Below are 21,038 nucleotides of genomic sequence, written 5' to 3'. Positions count from 1 at the left end.
GTAGTGTAGAAAGACTCCGCTTAAGCCGTCTGTAATGATTCCGTTTCAGTCGTCTTCAAAGACTCCTTCATATCTGTTAAGAACTCTCTCCTGGTTGTCTAGAAAGTCTTTCGTCTCGTCGCCAATACTCTCGTTTATCCCTCTATAAAGTCTTCCTTTTGGTCCTCTAAAAGACACTTTAATAAATATTCTTTTCTGGGCGCCTATAACTTCATCCTGGTCGCCTATGACTTCCTCCTGGTCGCCTATGACTTCCTCCTGGCCATCTATAAAGACTTCCTCTGATGGTCTATCAAGACTCCCTTCTGGTCGTCTATAAATACACCAGTTTGGTCGACTATAAAGAATCCCACTTGCCGTCTTTAAAGACTCCTTCCTGTCCGTCAATAAAGACTACCATCTGGTCGTCTATAAAGACTTCTTCTGTCTATAAAGACTACCTTCTGGGTCTCTATAAAGATCCCCTCCTGGCCGTATGTAAAGACCGCCCCATCGACGTTTATAAAGACTTTCATCTGGTCGTCTATATAGACTCCCTCTGTCTATAAAGACTGCCTTCATGCCCTCCACAAAGACTACCTTCTGGGTGTCTATAAAGATCCCCTCCTGGCCGTATGTAAAGACCGCCCCATCGCCGTTTATAAAGACTTTCATCTGGTCGTCTATATAGACTCCCTCTGTCTATAAAGACTGCCTTCATGCCCTCCATAAAGACAACCTTCTGGGTGTCTATAAAGATTAATAAATAATCCTTCCTGGTCGCCTATGGCTTCCTCCTGGCCATCTATAAAGACATCCTCTGGTGGTCTCCCTTCTGGTCGTCTATAAATACCCCAATCTGGTCGACTATAAAAAACCTCCCCTGGCCATCTTAAATACTCCTTCGTGTGCGTCTATAAAGACTCCCGTCTAGCCTTCCAATAACTCTCCCTTCTAGCCCTATATAAAGACTAACTTCTGGTCGGCTTTAAACTCTTCCTTTGGGTCAATTATAGAGATTCCCTTATGGACGTCTATAAAGACTTCCATCTGGTCGTCTATAAAGACTCCTTCTGTCTATAAAGACTACTTTCTGGGTGTCTATAAAGATTCCCTCCTGACCGTCTATAAAGACCGCCCCATCGTCGTTTATAAAAATTTCCACCTGGCTGTCTATAAAAACTCCCTTCTGGCCCTCTATTTAGACTGCATTCAGTCCGTCTTTAAAGACTCCCGTCCAGCCTTCCATTAAGTCTCTCTTCTAGCCCTATATAGAGACTAACTTCTGGTCGACTTTAAACTCTTCCTTTGGGTCAATTATAGAGATTCTCTTATGGACGTCTATAAAGACTTCCATCTGGTCGTCTATAAAGACTCCCTCTGTCTATAAAGACTACCTTCTGGGTGTCTATAAAGATTTCCTCCTGACCGTCTATAAAGACCGCCCCATCGCCGTTTCTAAAGACTTCCACCTGGTCGTCTATAAAGACTCCCTTCTGGCCCTCTATTAAGACTGCATTCAGTCCGTCTATAAAGACTCCCGTCCAGCCTTCCATTAAGTCACTCTTCTAGCCCTATATAAAGACTACCTTCTGGTCGACTAAAAAGAATCCCCTCTGACCGTCTTTAAAGACTCCTTCCTGTCCGTCTATAAGGACTTCCATCTGGCCGTCTATAAAGACTCCCTCTGTCTATAAAGACTGCCTTCATGCCCTCCATAAAGACTACCTTCTAGGTGTCTATAAAGATTCCCTCCTGACCGTCTATAAATACCGCCCCATTGCCGTTTTTATAAAGACTTCCATATGGTCGTCTATAAAGACTCCCTTTTGGCCGTCTATTAAGACTGCATTCAGCCCATGTATAAAGACTCCCGTCTAGCCTTCCATTAAGTCTCCCTTCTAGCCCTATATAAAGACTAACTTCTGGTCGACTTTAAACTCTTCTTTTGCGTCAATTATAGAGTTTCTCTTATGGACGTCTATAAAGACTCCCCGTATCTATAAAGAATGTATTCAGGCCCTCTATTAAGACACTTTTCTAGTTGTCTATAAAGATTCCTCGTCGTCTTTAAAGACCATCTTCCGACCGTCTATAAAGACTCCCAACTGGTCGTCTAGAAAGTCTCCATTCTAGATTTGGTCGTCCATTGAATCTATCTTACAATCCTTTAACCTCTTAACCAATGTCTTGAGCACTCTTAACTGATAACCCCTGATGAATGGGTAAGGAGACACTCACGCTTCGTTTTTGCTATGACGTTCCTGTATCTCCAGTATAAATTTCCTTTCAATTTGCCTTGCTTTTATTCCTTCATTAACATATTTTTTAAATAAATGAAAAATTATCATTGCGCCTAAAAGTATGCTTTGAATTTATGTAACCACTTGCATTGCCAATCTTCTTCATGTTTTATGGAGAAAAGGTAATGAAAGGAATTTTTATTAGATATTGGCACAGTAATGGAATTATTGAAGACTACGGTTTGAATTCATTATCGGGTATGTTCTGAGAACACTTCACCTCTCAGAACATGCCTCAAGCATTTTGTTCACTCTATTTTTGCGAATTTCTTGGGGCTAAGATTTATTAGAGTATTTAAAAAGAAGAGTACACCCTAGTCCGTCCATAAAATATTCAAAAAATAAGCGTAAATGGGGTGAACAAAATGCTTGAGGTGTGAAGTGAGAGGTGAAGTGTGTCTCAGAATACCCGTATAATTAGTTTTATAAACTTACCTTTATCATATCTTCCCCAACTACTTTTTAAATAAAAAACAACCCTGGATTTCTACATGACATCCGCTGCTATCTGTTATCGATTTCTATTGCTTCAAAATCGCCCAAACTTTTCACTTTTGATTTTAATCTGCAAACGGATACCACAAATAAAACCCAAGAATATTGAAAACATGTTTTATTGTTTTGACTAGGATGCAAAATGTATTTCTTTTCATATATGTATATATAAAAAATTGTTATTTATTTTTAATTTTATTTATTTTTTTTACTTATTTTTTTTTAATTTTATTTCAACACTACGTTCTGTTTATATATGGGGGGAGTATATTTTGTGTGGTTTCTTTAAAGAAATAAATAAAAAACAAGGAATAAAAACAACATAAAATACACAGAAAGTTGGGGCAAAAACATGTGAAAAAATAAATACAAATTTAAATACAAAGAAATTGAAAATAATTTTTACAAAAAAGAAGAAATTTTGTTTTTTTTTTCTTGCAACCAGTTATGTTTTATCTTTCAGTTTTGTTTGTTTTTAAGAATAATAGGTGAAATGCTTAAAAATAGAAATATATATGCATTATAAATGTATGTATAATATAATTAATTATATATAATATTATAGGGAGAGCATTTTGAACTTAATGTAGAACTTAACAAACTCATATTTATATATTTGTGTGTGTGTATATTGTTAATATGGCTGTGTGCGAAGAAGTTCATTTAAATCGTAAAAGAATACTTTAATTTAATTTGATTTTAAATCTTTTTAAATAGGGCAACTTATAGATTTTCCAATAGCACAGAAATTTTCATATAAAATTAAAAAGCTTGAACAGGCGAGTTAAAGAAATTATAAATATATCTTAATGGGATATAATTATGTTATACGTTTTTTTTTTGGGAGCAAAAATGTTTACTTTCTTGTTTTTTTGCACTGTAAAATTGTTTTGTTTCCTTGTTGTATCCTTGCTTGTTGTAATAGGTATATTGTTAAAGTTGTTGTTGTTGTTATCATAGGATTTATTGTGGATTATTGTTTGTTGTATATTTTTGCTGGGCGTCTTAAAAAGTTCTTTTTTTTTTTTGTTTTGTGTATCGATATGCCAGAAAACTTAATAAAGTTTATTTTTTATTTGTTTTTTGTTATAGGTTATGTTAGGAAATTTTATTTAGTTATTGTTATAATGAAAAAACTATTGTTTATTGTGGTTAGCTATTATATTTAACATTTTAACTATGGTTTTTGTATTTTATGTGGGGATATTGGATTATGGGTAAGGGGAGATTGTTAAGATAAATGGAACAATTTTTGAAAAAATCTAGAGAAATCCTATCGATAACAACTTTTCGCCATAGAAAAGTTGTCCATAACAAGTTTTCTCCATAGAAAAGTTTTCGATAACAAGTTTTCTCCATAAAAAAGTTGCCGATAACAAGTTTTCATCATAGAAAAATTATACATAACAACTTTCCTCTAGAGAAATCTTATCGATAACAACTTTTCTCCATAGAAAAGTTGTCGATAACAACTTTTCTCCATAGAAAAGTTGTCGATAACAACTTTTCTCCGTAGAAAACTTGTCGATAACAACTTTTCTCCATTGAAAAGTTGTCGATAACAACTTTTCTCCGTAGAAAACTTGTCGATAACAACTTTTCTCCATTGAAAAGTTGTCGATAACAATTTTTCTCCATAGAAACGTTTTCGATTACACCTTTTCTCTATAAAAACGTTGTCGATAGCAACTTTTTTCCTAGAAAATTTGTCGATAACAACTTGTCTCCATTGATAAGTTGTCGATAACAACTGTTCTCCATAGAAAAGTTGTCGATAACAACATTTCTCCGTAGAAAAGTTGTCGATACATTTTTTCTCTACAGAAAAGTTGTCGATAACAACTTTTCTCTATAAAAAAGTTGTCGATAACTACACACAGAAAAGTTGTCGATAAAGTTTTTTCTATACAGAAATGTTCTTGATAAAAATTTGTCTTCATAAAAAAGTTGTCGATAACAACCTCTCTTCATACACAAGTTGTCGATAACAAATTTTCTTCATAGATAAGTTGTCGATAACATACTTTAGTCATACGAATTTGTCGACTTATGTCCATAGAAAAAGTGTAGACAACATCTATTCTCCATAGAAAACTTGTCGATAACAACTTTTCTCCATAGAAAACTTGTCCATAACAACTTTTCTCCATTAAAAGTTGTCGATAACAACTTTTCTCCATTGAAAAGTTGTCGATAACAACTTTTTTCCATAAAAAAGTTGTCGATAACAACTTTTTTCCATAGAAAAGTTGTCGATAACAATTCTTCTCCATAGAAGAGTTTGTCGATAACAGCTTTTGTCCATAAAAAGTTGTTGATAACAACTTTTTTTCAATAGAAAAGTTGTCGATAAGAACTTTTCTCCATAGAAAAGTTTTCGATAACAAGTTTTCATCATAGAAAAATTATCCATAACAACTTTCCTCTAGAGAAATCTTATCGATAACCTCTCTTCATAGAAAATATGTCGCAAACAACTTTTCTCCATAGAAAAGTTGTCGATAACAACTTTTCTCCATAGAAAACTTGTCGATAACAACTTTTCTACATTGAAAAGTTGTCGATAACAACTTTTCTCCATAGAAAACTTGTCGATAACAAGTTTTCTCCATAAAAAAGTTGTCGATAACAAGTTTTCATCATAGAAAAATGTCGATAACAACTTTCCTCCAGAGAAATCTTATCGATAACAACCTCTCTTCGTAGAAAATTTGTCGATAACAACTTTTCTCCATAGAAAACATGTCGCCAACACCTTTTTTGCATTGAAAAGTTGTCGATAACAAATTTTTTCAACAGAAAAGTTGTCGATTACAATTCTTCTCCATAGAAGAGTTTGTCGATAACAACTTTTGTCCACAAAAAGTTGTCGATAACAACTTTTTTCTATAAAAAAGTTGTCGATAACAACTTTTCATCATAGAAAATTTGTCAATAATGACTCTTTTACACAGAAAAGTTGTCGATAAAATTTTTTCTATACAGAAATGTTCTTGATAAAAATTTGTCTTCATAAAAAAGTTGTCGATAAGAACCCTCTTCATAGACAAGTTGTCGACAACAATTTTTCTTCATAGATAAGTTGTAGATAACAAATTTTCTTCATAAAAAATTTGTCGATAATAAACTTTCGTCATAAGAATTTGTCATAACAAATTTTCTTCATAAAAAGGTTATCGATAACAACTTATCTCCATAGAAAATTGTAGATAACAGCTATTCTACATAGAAATGTTGTCGATAACATCTTTTCACCATAGAAAAATTGGCCGTAACAATTTTTCGCCATAGCAGAGTTGTCGATAACAACATTTCGCCAAAGAAAAGTTGTCGATAACAACTTTTCGCCATAGAAAAGTTGTCGATAACAACTTTTCGCCATAGAAAAGTTGTCGATAACAACTTTTCGCCATAGAAAAGTTGCCGATAACAACTTTTCGCCATAGAAAAGTTGCCGATAACAACTTTTTTCCATAGAAAATTTATCGATAACAACTTTTTTTCATAGAAAATTTGTCAATAACAGCTCATTTCCACAGAAAAGTTGTCGATAACAATTTAATAATAGAAAAGTTGTTGATAACAACATTTTTCTATAGAAAATTTGTTGCCAACAACTTTTTTTTATAAAAAATTTGGCGTTGACAACTTTTTTCTATAGAAAAGTTGTCGATAACAATTTTTCGCCATAGAAAAGAAAGTTGTCGATAACAACTTTTCTTCATAGAAATTTTGTCGATAACAACTTTTCGCAATAGAAAAGTTGCCGGTAACAAATTTTCGCCATAGAAAAGTTGTCGATAACAACTTTTCGCCGTAGAAAAGATGTCGATAAGAACTTTTTTCCATAGAAAAGTAGCCGGTAACAACTTTTGGCCATAGAAAATTTGTCGATAACAACTTTTCACCATTGAAAAGTTGGCGGTAACAATTTTTCACCATAGAAAACTCTTTCGATAACAACTTTTCTTCATAGAAAATTTGTCATTAACAACTTTTCTCCATAGAAAAGTTGTCGACAACAACTTTTCGCAATAGAAAAGTTGTCGATAACAACTTTTCACCATAGAAAAGTTGCCGGTAACAACTTTTCGCCATAGAAAAGTTGCCGATAACAACTTTTTTCCATAGAAAATTTATCGATAACAACTTTTTTTCATAGAAAATTTGTCAATAACAGCTCATTTCCACAGAAAAGTTGTCGATAACAATTTAATAATAGAAAAGTTGTTGATAACAACATTTTTCTATAGAAAATTTGTTGCCAACAACTTTTTTTATAAAAAATTTGTTGCCAACAACTTTTTTTATAAAAAATTTGGCGTTGACAACTTTTTTCTATAGAAAATTTGTCGATAACCGTATTTTCAGTAGAAAAGTTGTCGATAACACCTTCTATGAGGAAGAAAAGGTGTGATAACAATTTTCCAAAATATTAACTTTGGCAATAACAATTCTTTTCCACAGAATACTTGTCAATAAAAATTTTTCTTTACAGAAATGTTGTTGATAAAAATTTTCTTCATAGAAAAGTTGTCGATAACAACTTTTCTTCATAGGAAAGTTGGCGATAACAACTTTTCTTCATAGGAGAGTTGTCGATAACAACTTTTCTTCATAGGAAAGTTTTCGATAACAACTTTTCTCCATAGGAAAGTTGTCGATAACATTAGAGATGTTGCAAATAATAACTTTTCTTCCTACAAAAGTTGTCGGTAACAACTTTTCTTCATAGAAAAGTTGTCGATAACAACTTTTCTTCATAGAAAAGTTGGCGATAACAACTTTTCTTCATAAAAAAGTTGGCGATAACAACTTTTCTTCACAGATAAAAACGTTTCTTCATAGAAAAGTTTTGGATAACGCCATAGAAAAGTTGTCGACATTTTTCCACAGAAAGGTTGTTGATATCGACTTTTTCCCATAGACAAGTTGTGGTTATCGACTTTTTTACATAGAAAAGTATTCGATATCGACTTTTTTCCTTAGAAAAGTTGTCGATATCGACTTTTTCCATATAAAAGTTGTCGATATCGAATTTTTTCCATAGAAAAGATGTCGATAACAACTTTTCTTTATAGAAAACTATTCAATAACGACTTTCTCTATAAAAAAAGTTGATAACTTTTCTCTATACAAATCTTGTCGATAACAGTTTTTTCTACAAAAAAACTTGTCGTTAAATCTTGACGAAAACAAGTATTTTCTCTTTGAGAAAAGTTGCCAATAGAAGATTTTCTCTACAAAAAAGTAACCCCTAACAACGTTTCTCTATTGAAAAGTTATCGATAACAACGATTACCTATAGAAAAGATATCAACAACTTTTCTTTATCGAAAATTTATAGATAAATTTCCTCTACATAAAAGTTATCGATTACAATTTGTTTGTGTCGATATTAATTCATTATAAAGCGATAACCGATAATTTACATAACCCTTTTCTCAAATATACCGTTCCATTTCAAAATATTTTCCCCAATGGTTATTGTTGCAATTTGTTGGATAGAAGAGTTGGAAAAACGAAGCAATTTCAAATTAACAATTTTCTTTATGTTTTCATCATCTTGATCGGTCATATGGAGGAGGCGAGAGAGTTAGAGAGAGAGAGCGTATAAAAATCTCGATTATATTACGATTTTTCTTCTTGTATACAAAAAATCGTTGTAAATTGGTGTTCCAAGATTTGTGTGTTTTGGTTGTCTGTGTTGTGGCGACCGTTTCCATTTGTTGTTGTCTCTATATAAATATATGTATGTATGTTTGTGTACGTACGTATATAAAGAAGTATTTGCGGTTTTTTGAGTTTTTCATTTAGTTTTCAGTTTTTTTTATTTTATTATTAAATATTAGAAATAATTGCTGTTATTATAAATATGTTTTTTATTTTTTTGTTTTGTTTGTTCATCATTTATTGTTTATATGTTTGTATAAAAAGAGTGTTTTTTTATTTGGTAATGTGAATGAAATGAGATTTTTCTTATGTGTTTCCCATGTTCTTCGATTTGTTTGCTTTGCTTTCGATTTGAAGAAAACAAAATTAGGAGTTGAGAGAGAAAGAGACAGAGATGAAATTTTTAGAAAAAGGACCAGTTTAGGTTCACTTTCATTATTCTTCTTCATTTATCAACCTCATTTTCTTCATCAATCAAGGATGGATAGGGAGGATAAAATGTCTTTCTTCTATAATATTTCGAATTCTTAATATGTTTCAATATATATTTTTGTGTGGTGTTTCCTTATTTTTTTTCTTCGTCTTCTTCCTGTTTTCTGAGTGTCTTTACGTTTTTTTCTTCTTATAGAGTTGAGTTGCTGTGGTTCGAGTAGGGTTCGATGTTAACTTCTTAACTAATCATTTCACGATATTTGATTTTATGTTTCGTAAGCATATCGGTAACAGTAACTAATTTCTTAATTGAGAGTATATTCGATAATTCTTGCAATTCCGGTAAATATGAAACACATATATGATGCAATGTAGCAAGTTCACGACCTGAGGAGGAAGATATAAAAGAGGCAATTAATTTTAAATTCAATTGGAAATGCGTTTAAATAACTTACCCGTATCCTGTGGAGATTGATTAGAGCTTTGTTCTGAATTCCAGCCGGGCGGTGGATTAGGATCTGTCACCATTGATAATTGATCGAGAAATACAATCATACGTTCTTTGTTTTTGAGTATAAAAGGATTGACAACCTCCATGTATTGTTCCTGGAAATAAAGAAACGAATATTATATTAAACTTGAGATAACAACTTTTCTATGGAGAAATGTTTTCCTTAACAACATTTCTATGGAGAAATGCTGTCGATAACAACTTTTCCATGGAGAAATGCTGTCGATAACAACTTTTCTACGGAGAAATATTATCGATAACGACCGTTTTATGGAGAAAAATTGTCATAAACAACCTTCAAATAGAGAAAGTTGTCGATAACATATTTTGTAGGGAGTAAAATTATCGATAACTATATTTCTATGGAGAATAGGTGTCGATAACAACTTCTCTGTGGAAATATTTTGTCGATAACAACTTTATGGGCAGAAAATTTGTCGATAAAACATTTTCTAAGGAGAAAAGCTGTCGATAGCAACTTTTCTGTGGGGGTAAAATTATCGATAAATACTTTTCTAAGGTGAAAAGTTGTCGATAACAACTTTTCTATAAAGAAAAGTTGCCGATAACAATTTTTCCATGGAGAAAATTTATAGATAACAACTTTTATGTGGAGAAAATGTATCGATACCACATTTTCTATGAAGAACAGATGTCGATAACAACTTTTCTGTGGAGAAAAGCTTGTCGATAACAACTTTTCTATGGAGAAAAGTTATCGATAACAACTTTTCTATGGGGAAAAGTTATCGATAACAACTTTTCTATGGGGAAAAGTTGTCGATAACAACTTTTCCATGAAGAAAACTTGTCGATAACAACTTTTCTATGGGGAAAGTTGTCGATAACAACTTCTCTACGGGGAAAAGTTGCCGATAACAACTTTTCTATGAAGAAAACTTGTCGATAACAACAAAAAATTATCGATAACAATTTTTCTACGGAGAAAAATTATCGATAACGACCGTTTTATGTAGAAAAATTGTCATAAACACTCATCAAATAGAGAAAAGATGTCGATAACATCTTTTCTATGGAGTAAAATTATCGATAACTATATTTCTATGGAGAATAGGTGTCGATAACAACTTCTCTGTGGAAATATTTTGTCGATAACAACTTTATGGGCAGAAAATTTGTCGATAAAACATTTTCTAAGGAGAAAAGCTGTCGATAGCAACTTTTCTGTGGGGGTAAAATTATCGATAAATACTTTTCTAAGGTGAAAAGTTGTCGATAACAACTTTTCTATAAAGAAAAGTTGCCGATAACAATTTTTCCATGGAGAACATTTATAGATAACAACTTTTATGTGGAGAAAATGTATCGATACCACATTTTCTATGAAGAACAGATGTCGATAACAACTTTTCTGTGGAGAAAAGCTTGTCGATAACAACTTTTCTATGGAGAAAAGTTATCGATAACAACTTTTCTATGGGGAAAAGTTATCGATAACAACTTTTCTATGGGGAAAAGTTGTCGATAACAACTTTTCCATGAAGAAAACTTGTCGATAACAACTTTTCTATGGGGAAAGTTGTCGATAACAACTTCTCTACGGGGAAAAGTTGCCGATAACAACTTTTCTATGAAGAAAACTTGTCGATAACAACAAAAAATTATCGATAACAATTTTTCTACGGAGAAAAATCATCGATAACGACCGTTTTATGTAGAAAAATTGTCATAAACACTCATCAAATAGAGAAAAGATGTCGATAACATCTTTTCTATGGAGTAAAATTATCGATAACTATATTTCTATGGAGAATAGGTGTCGATAACAACTTCTCTGTGGAAAAATTTTGTCGATAACAACTTTTATGGGGAGAAAATTTGTCGATAACACATTTTCTATGAAGAAAAGATGTCGATAACACATTTTCTATGAAGAAAAGATGTCGATAACAACTGTTCTGTGGAGAAAAGCGTGACGATAACAACTTTCCTATGGAAAAAATTGCGATAACAACTTTTCTATGGAGAAAAGTTGCCGTTAACAACTTTTCCACGAAGAAAACTTGTCGATAACAACTTTTCTATGGGGAAAAGTTGTCGATAACAACTTCTCTACTGGGAAAAGTTGACGATAACAACTTTTCTATGGGAAAAAGTTGTCGATAACAACTTTTCTATGAAGAAAAGTTGCCGATAACAATTTTTCCATGGAGAAAATTTGTCGATAATAACTTTTCTATGGAGAAAAGTTACCGGTAACAACTTTTCTATGGAGAAAAGTTGTCGATAACAACTTTTATGGGGAGAAAATTTATCGATAACAACTTTTATGGGGAGAAAATGTATCGATAACACATTTTCTATGAAGAACAGATGTCGATAACAACTTTTCTGTGGAGAAAAGCTTGTCGATAACAACTTTTCTATGGAGAAAAGTTATCGATAACAACTTTTCTATGGGGAAAAGTTATCGATAACAACTTTTCTATGGGGAAAAGTTGTCGATAACAACTTTTCTATGAAGAAATCTTGTCGATAACAACAAAAAATTATCGATAACAATTTTTCTACGGAGAAAAATCATCGATAACGACCGTTTTATGTAGAAAAATTGTCATAAACACCCATCAAATAGAGAAAAGTTGTCGATAACATCTTTTCTATGGATTAAAATTATCGATAACTATATTTCTATGGATAATAGGTGTCGATAACAACTTCTCTGTGGAAAAATTTTGTCAATAACAACTTTTATGGGGAGAAAATTTGTCGATAACACATTTTCTATGAAGAAAAGATGTCGATAACAACTGTTCTGTGGAGAAAAGCTTGTCGATAACAACTTTTCTATGGAAAAAAATTGCGATAACAACTTTTCTATGGAGAAAATTGCGATAACAACTTTTCTATGGAGAAAAGTTGCCGTTAACAACTTTTCCACGAAGAAAACTTGTCGATAACAACTTTTCTATGGGGAAAAGTTGTCGATAACAACTTCTCTACGGGGAAAAGTTGACGATAACAACTTTTCTATGGGAAAAAGTTGTCGATAACAACTTTTCTATGAAGAAAAGTTGCCGATAACAATTTTTCCATGGAGAAAATTTGTCGATAATAAATTTTCTATGGAGAAAAGTTGCCGGTAACAACTTTTCTATGGAGAAAAGTTGCCGGTAACAACTTTTCTATGGAGAAAAGTTGTCGATAACAACTTTTATGGGGAGAAAATTTATCGATAACACATTTTCTATGAAGAAAAGATGTCGATAACAACTTTTCTGTGGAGAAAAGCTTGTCGATAACAACTTTTCTATGGAAAAAATTGCGATAACAACTTTTCTATGGAGAAAAATTGTCGATAGCAACTTTTCTATGGAGAAAAGTTGTCGACAACAATTTTTCTATTTAAAAAAATTGCGATAATAACTTTTATATGGAGAAAAAAAGTTATCGAAACCAACTTTTCTATGGGGTAAAATTGTCGATAACAACTTTTCTATGGGGAAAGTTGACAATAACAACTTTTCTGTGGGAAAAAGTTTTTCGATAATAACATTTCTATGGAGAAATGTTGCCAATAACAAATTGTCTATGGACGAATGTTGTCGATAACAACATTTCTATGGAGAAAAGTTGTCGATAACAACATTTTCATGGAGAAAAGTTGTCGATAACTACTTTTCTATAGAGAGAAGTTGTAGATAACTAATTTTCTATCTAGTAGATTTATCGATAAATACTTTTCTATGCAGAAAGGTTGTCGATAACAACTTTTCTTTGGAAAAAAGTTGCCGATAACAAAGTTATCGCATGGATTACCAATGTGAAACTCGTCATCGACAACTCTTCTATACCTAAAACACGTCATTTGATTTTCTATACTTAAAATTGGTAAACGATAAATTTCTTACAAGTTATCGGCAAGATTTTTATCAACTTTTATTAAAAAATAAAATATATTCCGTTACTTACCTTCCCACCAAATTCAATTAAATTCGCCAAATTCTGCAAGCACTTTGCCACCATAACCAGCGAACGAGTGGCTGCTGTCGGTGGTGTCTCACTAACCAAACCAAATTGACGTGGATTCAGCAAGGATGGGCATAGCAAACGCAGAAATATAAAGCCCGACACGACCCGGGTACGAACCAAACGTTCCGTTGGCCATTTGGCCACCACCGCCTTCTGCAGGCAATTGCAAATGTAACGCACCGAACGAGGACACGCCTCGGGCGATGTGAATATGGAGTGGGTAACCAAATCAAGAATTTGTAAAAGGAACTCAGCATTGGAGCAGGCATCATCATTGACATCCATTTTGGTGGGATTCAATTCAGCCGATTGTTTACTATCCAAGATGCGTTGTATAGTTTCCGAAACGGCCGATTGCAGGAATCCCGTGCATTCGGTGCGCATATACAAATCCATGAGTGTTGTGGCCAAACTGGCACCCCTAAACAGGGTTGTGGTTTCATTTTCACGGGCAATTTCCGCCTGGCAAAGGACTCGTATCAATTCCGTTTCACGTTTTTCATGGCGGAATACCCTTAAAAGGGCGGTGGCCAAGGGTACCCGATCATTGTGACACAGTTCGGCTAATGCCTTGACGGAATATAATTCGGGTTCCAGGAGGAGTTGTTGAAGAGGACTGTATTCTTCACATGGCATAATGAGATCATCAAGATAACGCATACGCAAGCGCAAAGAGCCCCATTCACCCATGGGAGTCATGCCGGTTAGCTGGTACCACTCTTCCGTTTCTTGGCCATTTTTAAGGCTGGCCAAATCAATGGTGAGTTCAGCAACTTCACTGTCCTTTCCACGTTTGCCGCGTGAGACAAGGGTGATGGTTAGGGAGACTACATCTGGTGGGACATCACTGGAAATAAACACAGAAAGTACACAAGGTTTAAATAAGTTGTTCGATTCCTAAAACGTTTAGTTACTTACTCCAACACAAACTCCTCTTCCCACACTGGATCCGGGGCAATCTTGACCTTTGTCTTACCCACCTTGACTTGATTCAGTGAAATACTACAGTAGGGATGTGGCACTAGTTTAAATGGCAGTCTATGAGCTTCGAGTATGTGTAAATTGAGGCATCGCAATTCCCTTAGACGTGGCACCTTCTTCTGGGCCTTGCTCAGCTGTGAGGCACACTGGGCCTTCAATGCATTTATCCATTCGGTATAGCTCTCTTGACTAGGGGCACACAAATACGTTACAGTGGCCAAACAGGGCAAAGCTCTCTCAACAATCTGAAAGCAATAGGGACGCTCCCACAGCGAATCGTGGCACTGATAGAGATAAGCACAGGACAAGTCGATAAGTCCCTTGGGTTTAGTCTTTTTAGGATTGTCATAGAAGCACAAATGTGTTTCGGAACATTCACTGATAAGGGCGAAATACAGTTGTTTCCATTTGGCGGTTTTATCGGATTTCTTATTGAGATGGCCATGGTGTTTGATGCCCTTGATTTTCTTGAGGCCAATTTGATCTCGGCATTCGCGTAAAGTGGCATAAATCTTTTCGGCCGCCTTTTCCACCACATACTGTTGGCTATATTCGGGTTGGGTGCCATTTACCACGGGGTGACTCAGGCAATGGCCCTCCACAATTTGTTCCTTGCGATAGCGATTGATCACCGCATCCAAGCACTCAAATGTCCGGCCACCCATTAGGTAGCGGACACCCTTCTTTTCAATGCGAAAACGTTGTATTTGATTGTTGATATGGAAGAATAGAGAATAGTCACCCGGAGAATTGTCACTGGGACGTACCAGGAAACTACCAGGACCAGCTGAAGCAAGAAAGAATTAAAAGCAAATTAAATCTATTCCATTTCCAAGATTCCTCACTTCCTTCTTACCCTTAACTAACATATCAACAGCTTCATTTTTAGTACAATTTGGATGAAACCATGGAAATACTGTATTTGGATCTATGGCCGGATCTAAATCCTCCACCAATTCTCTGAATATCATACCCTGTTCACCGGTACGATGGGCGGTAACCCACAACCATCCATCGCCCATGTCATTGTGAACAAAGAAAATGTCACCCTTCTGGAAACTCAACTCATCTGTATCGGGCATTTTGGTATAGGGGAGAATGGCCACAACCCGTTTCTTATCATTCACCGGTTCGGGAGGTGGCACTGGGAATACTAGACGTTCACGTTTCAACAGATCACTGCATGAGGTATAGTAACCGACTAAATCACTGAGAGAAATGAATTGACGACCTCCAATATAGAAGTCACCACAAACGGCTGTGATACTGGAAAGAGGAAAATAAAGAGGTTAGGACATCTGCTGTTAGGCTTGAGATCCAAAAACAACTTACCGAAAATGATTAATGCCAGTACGACCCAAATAGCTGAGGACATATGAACCAGGTTTGCGATCACTTTCACGGACTAGAAAAAGAAGAGAAGAGAAAGAGAAAAATTAAATTAAACTTTCAATAAAGAAATTTTGATATCGATAAAAAGAGAAAAACATTTGTGTTTTTACAAACAAAGTTATCGATAACTATGCTATTGTTTCTACAGAGATAACTTAAAGAATAATTATATTGATATCTTTTATCGATATATTTTCTATAGAGAAGATAAGTTATTATCGAAAACTTTAAAGAACAATTATATTGATATCTTTTTATAGAGAAAAATTTGTATCGATAACATTTCTATAGTGTAAAATTTATAATCGATACTTTTTCTGTAGAGAAAAGTTATTATCGATACATTTTCTATAGAGAAAACCCATTATCGATAACACTTCTGTGGAGAAAAGTTATTATCAATAACTTTTCAATAGGGAAATTTTATTCTATAGAGATAAATATTATCGATAGCTTCCCTATAGGGAAAAGTTATTATCGAAATTTTTTATAGATAACTTCTCTATGGAGAAAAGTAATTATTATAATTAATTAATATAATTTTATCGAAAACTTTAAAGAACAATTATATTGATATCTTTTTATAGAGAAAAAATTGTATCGATAACAATTCTATAGTGTAAAATTTATTATCGATACTTTTTCTGTAGAGAAAAGTTATTATCGATACATTTTGTATAGAGAAAATCCATTATCGATAACACTTCTGTGGAGAAAAGTTATTATCGATAACTTTTCTATGGAGAAAAGTTATTATCGATAACTGCTCAATAAAGAAAAGTTATTATCGATAACTGCTCTGTGGAGAAATGTTATTATCGATAACTTGTCTGGGGGAAAAAATATTATCGATAACTTTTCCATGGAGAAAATGTATTATCGATAACTTATCTTTTGAGAAAAGTTATTATCAATAAACTTTCTGTAGAGAAAAGTCATTATCGATAATTTTTTATGGAGAAAAGTTATTATCGATAATGTTTTATGGAGAAAAGACATTGTCGATTAGTTTTCTATCGCGAAAAGTCATTACTGATAACTATTATGAAGAGAAAAGTTATTATCGATAGCTTTTCTATAGAGAAATGTTATTATCGATAGCTTTTCTATAGAGAAAAGCTATTTGATTTTTTTTTTTATTTTCGTTAACCTTTCTATAGAGAAAAATTATTATCGTTAACTTTTCTACAGAAAAGTTGTTATCGACAACTTCTCTCCATAGAATAGGTGTTATCGTCAACTTTTCCCCATAGAAAAGTTGTTATTGACGTCTTTTCGACATAGAAAGGTTTTTATCGACAATTTTTCCCCATAGAAAAATTGTTATCGACATTTTTCTCCCTTTAAAAGTTGTTATCGATATCGTTTCTCCAAGAATAAAATTTCTTATCGAGAATTTTTTTACATAGAAAAGTTTTTATCGACAATTTTTTCCCATAGAAAAGTTTTTATCGACAATTTTTCCCCATAGAAAAGTTGTTATCGACAACTTTTCTTCATAGAAAAGTTATTATCGACAACTTTTCTTCATAGAAAACTGGTTATAGACAACTTTTCTCCATAGAAATGCTGTTATCGACAACTTTTCTCCGTAGAAAAGCTGTTATAGACAACTTTTCTCCATAGAAAATCTGTTATCGACAACTTTTCTCCATAGCAAAGCTGCTATCGACAAACTTTCTGCATAGAAAAGCTGTTATCGACAAACTTTCTCCATAGAAGAGCTGTTATCGACAACTTTTCGCCATAGAAAAGTTGTTATCGACAACATCGATAACATTTGCATTAAAAATTGTACTACCCTGTAGGGAAAAGTTATTATCGATATTTTTTATAGATAACTTCTCTATGGAGAAAAGTAATTATCGATAACTTTTTCTATGGAGAAAAGTTATTATCGATAACTGTTCAATAAAGAAAAGTTATTATCGATAACTGCTCTATGGAGAAATGTTATTATCGATAACCTTTCTAGGCAAAAAATTTTATCAACAACTTTTCCATGGAGAAAATGTATTATCGATAACTTTTCTTTAGAGTAAAGTTATTATCGATACATTTTCCGTGGAGAAAAGTTGTTATCGATAAATATTTATGGAGAAAAGTTATTGTCGATTAGTTTTCTATCGAGAAAAGTCATTACCGATAACTTCTATGAAGAGAAAAGCTATTATCGATAAATTTTCTATAGAGAAAATCTATTTTCGTTAACCTTTCTATAGAGGAAATTTATTATCGATAACTTTTCTATAGAAGAGCTGTTATCGTCAACTTTTCCCCATAGAAATGTTGTTATCGATGTCTTTTCGCCATAGAAAGGTTTTTATCGACAACTTTTCTCCATAGAAAAATTGTTATCGACATTTTTCTACCTTGAAAAGTTGTTATCGATATCGTTTCTCCAAAAAAATGTTGTTATCGACAACTTTTCTTCATAGAAAAGTTGTTATCGACAACTTTTCCTCATAGAAAAGTTGTTTCGATAACTTTTCTTCATAGAAAAGTTGTTATCGATATCGTTTCTCCAAAAAAATGTTGTTATCGACAAATTTTCTTCATACAAAAGTTGTTATCGACAAATTTTCTCCACAGAAATTTTGTTATCGACAACTTTTCTCCATAGAAAAATTGTTATCGATAAATTTTCTATAGAGAAAATGTATTATCGATAACTTTTCTTTAGAGTAAAGTTATTATCGATACATTTTCCGTGGAGAAAAGTTGTTATCGATAAATATTTATGGAGAAAAGCTATTGTCGATTAGTTTTCTATCGAGAAAAGTCATTACCGATAACTTCTATGAAGAGAAAAGTTATTATCAATAACTCTTCTATAGAGAAAAGCTATTATCGATAAATTTTCTATAGAGAAAATCTATTTTCGTTAACCTTTCTATAGAGAAAATTTATTATCGATAACTTTTCTATAGAAGAGCTGTTATCGTCAACTTTTCCCCATAGAAATGTTGTTATCGACGTCTTTTCGCCATAGAAAGGTTTTTATCGACAACTTTTCTCCATAGAAAAATTGTTATCGACATTTTTCTACCTTGAAAAGTTGTTATCGATATCGTTTCTCCAAAAAATGTTGTTATCGGCAACTTTTCTGTATAGAAAAGTTGTTATCGACAACTTTTCCTCATAGAAAAGTTGTTTCGATATCTTTTCTTCATAGAAAAGTTGTTATCGACAACTTTTCTTCATAGAAAAGTTGTTATCGACAAATTTTCTTCATACAAAAGTTGTTATCGACAAATTTTCTCCACAGAAATTTTGTTATCGACAACTTTTCTCCATAGAAAAATTGTTATCGATAAATTTTCTATAGAGAAAAGCTATTTTCGTTAACCTTTCTAGAGAGAAAATTTATTATCGATAACTTTTCTATAGAAGAGCTGTTATCGACAACTTTTCTCCATAGAATAGTTGTTATCGTAAACTTTTCCCCATAGAAAAGTTGTTATCGACGTCTTTCCGCCATAGAAAGGTTTTTATCGACAACTTTTCTCCATAGAAAATTTGTTATCGACAACTTTTCTTCATAGAAAAGCTGTTATCGACAACTTTTCTTCATAGAAAAATTGTTATCGACACCTTTTCTTTATAGAAAAGTTGTTATCGACAACTTTTCTTCATAGAAAAGTTGTTATCGACAACGTTTCTCCAAAGAAAAGATGTTATCGACAATTTTTCTACATAGAAAGGTTTTTATCGACAACTTTTCTCCACAGAAAAATTGTTATCGACAACTTTTCTTCATAGAAAAGTTGTTATCGACAACTTTTCTTCATAGAAAAGTTGTTATCGACAACTTTTCTTCATAGAAAAGTTGTTATCGACAACTTTTCTTCATAGAAAAGTTGTTATCGACAACTTTTCTTCATAGAAAAGTTGTTATCGATAACTTTTGTCCATAGAAAAGCTGTTATCGACAACTTTTCTTTATAGAAAATTTGTTATCGTCATAGAAAAGTCGTTATCGACAACTTTTCTTCATAGAAAAGTTGTTATCGACACCTTTTCTCCATAGAAAAGTTGTTATCGACAACTTTTCTTCATAGAAAATCTGTTATCGACAACTTTTCTTCATAGAAAATCTGTTATCGACAACTTTTCTCCATAGAAAAGCTGTTATCGACAACTTTTCTCCAAAGAAAAGTTGTTATCGACAATTTTTCTACATAGAGAAGTTGTCATCGACAAATTTTCTCCATAGAAAAGTTGTTATCGACAACTTATCTGCATAGTAAAGCTGTTATCGATAAAAAAAAAATGTGTTCTCTGCGTCATTTTTTGTTAAATTTCATTCAAAATATTTTCCTCATTTTCTCTACTTTTTTTTTTTTTTTTTTGGTTTCTCAAGAATTTCAAATTCACATCTCTTCAATAACACTTACCCAAATAGCTTCCCAGTTTGCTGCTTCCACGTAAACGTGATTCAGCAGAATAACGATCCAAACGTCCATGATACCATTCACTTTCTGGTGGCGCTATAATGGCAGGTCGTTCGCCTACCAGTTGCAAAGCAATTCCAGGAAACCAAATAAAAATTTTCACACACAGCCAACGGAGTCGGGGAAAACGCAGAAGACACCAGTCGAAGAAGAAGTTATGAAATTTTTGTGAAAAATTTCGATGTTGATGATGGTGTTGAGTGGTGATGAAGTTGTAGCGATAACGAAGATAGATCCAAGATAATAACAACAGCACAAAGGAGAGAAGGGAAGCAATTATTATCGTGGTAAATGACAATTGTTTTAAAACTATAAATTAAATATTTGTATTAGGAAAAAAAAATAAAACATAAAATAAATTATAGAAAATATTTACATAAATGTTAAATGGGAAGATACTGCAATATGGTGTGGTATTAGGAAGAATTTTAACATGATTCATGGGTTCCGCACAGGTGTTCCTAATTTCATTTCTATTGACCATTCCCACATTTCCCAGAACACTGCCAAAATAGGTATATACCAAAATGGCAGAAACAATAAATTAAAAAATAATAAAAATTATGCCATACTTGAAGTTGGTTGTTTGGTCGTTTTGGAAAAGAATTATGTCTGGGCCACAAATTTGGTTTCTTTGTACACTTTTTATACGGGTAGTATGATTCTCTGACTGACTGTCTGTCTGTCCGACCGTCCATCTATTTGCCTGCTACTCCCTTTTGTGTGTACCGAAAAAAACCATATGAAATGTGAAATTTGCCAAACTGGCCGGCTATTTGCCGCAAAATGTGGCTTCATCACTTACTCACACTTATGGCCAAGTTA

At 33.0% G+C, this 21,038-nt stretch overlaps 1 protein-coding gene across 7 annotated transcripts in view; it reads right to left on the bottom strand.

The window, feature by feature from the left end:
• Window positions 1–8,997: 8,997 nt before the first annotated feature.
• Window positions 8,998–21,038, bottom strand: part of vap (RAS p21 protein activator vap) — a 79,881-nt gene continuing 67,840 nt past the window's right edge. For 5 of the 7 annotated variants that reach the window (XM_073976377.1, XM_073976376.1, XM_073976374.1 and 2 more), the window contains 7 exons: window positions 20,157–20,270; window positions 15,700–15,772; window positions 15,224–15,633; window positions 14,305–15,154; window positions 13,327–14,233; window positions 9,338–9,488; window positions 8,998–9,269 (listed from right to left, as the gene is read on the bottom strand). In XM_073976377.1, coding sequence (XP_073832478.1) covers window positions 9,121–9,269; window positions 9,338–9,488; window positions 13,327–14,233; window positions 14,305–15,154; window positions 15,224–15,633; window positions 15,700–15,772; window positions 20,157–20,270 — 2,654 coding nt within the window. In that variant the 3' untranslated portion in view covers window positions 8,998–9,120. Of the gene's footprint in view, window positions 9,270–9,337; window positions 9,489–13,326; window positions 14,234–14,304; window positions 15,155–15,223; window positions 15,634–15,699; window positions 15,773–20,156; window positions 20,523–21,038 lie in introns of all 7 variants that reach the window. The other 2 variants (XM_073976371.1, XM_073976370.1) reach the window with 1 other exon arrangement.

This window comes from Musca autumnalis, unplaced genomic scaffold (genome assembly GCF_047663935.1).
Source record: "Musca autumnalis isolate F117 unplaced genomic scaffold, ASM4766393v1 scaffold_3, whole genome shotgun sequence".
In the NCBI taxonomy this organism is placed as follows: Eukaryota; Metazoa; Arthropoda; class Insecta; order Diptera; family Muscidae; genus Musca; species Musca autumnalis.
This window is presented reverse-complemented; position numbering and strand designations above follow the sequence as displayed.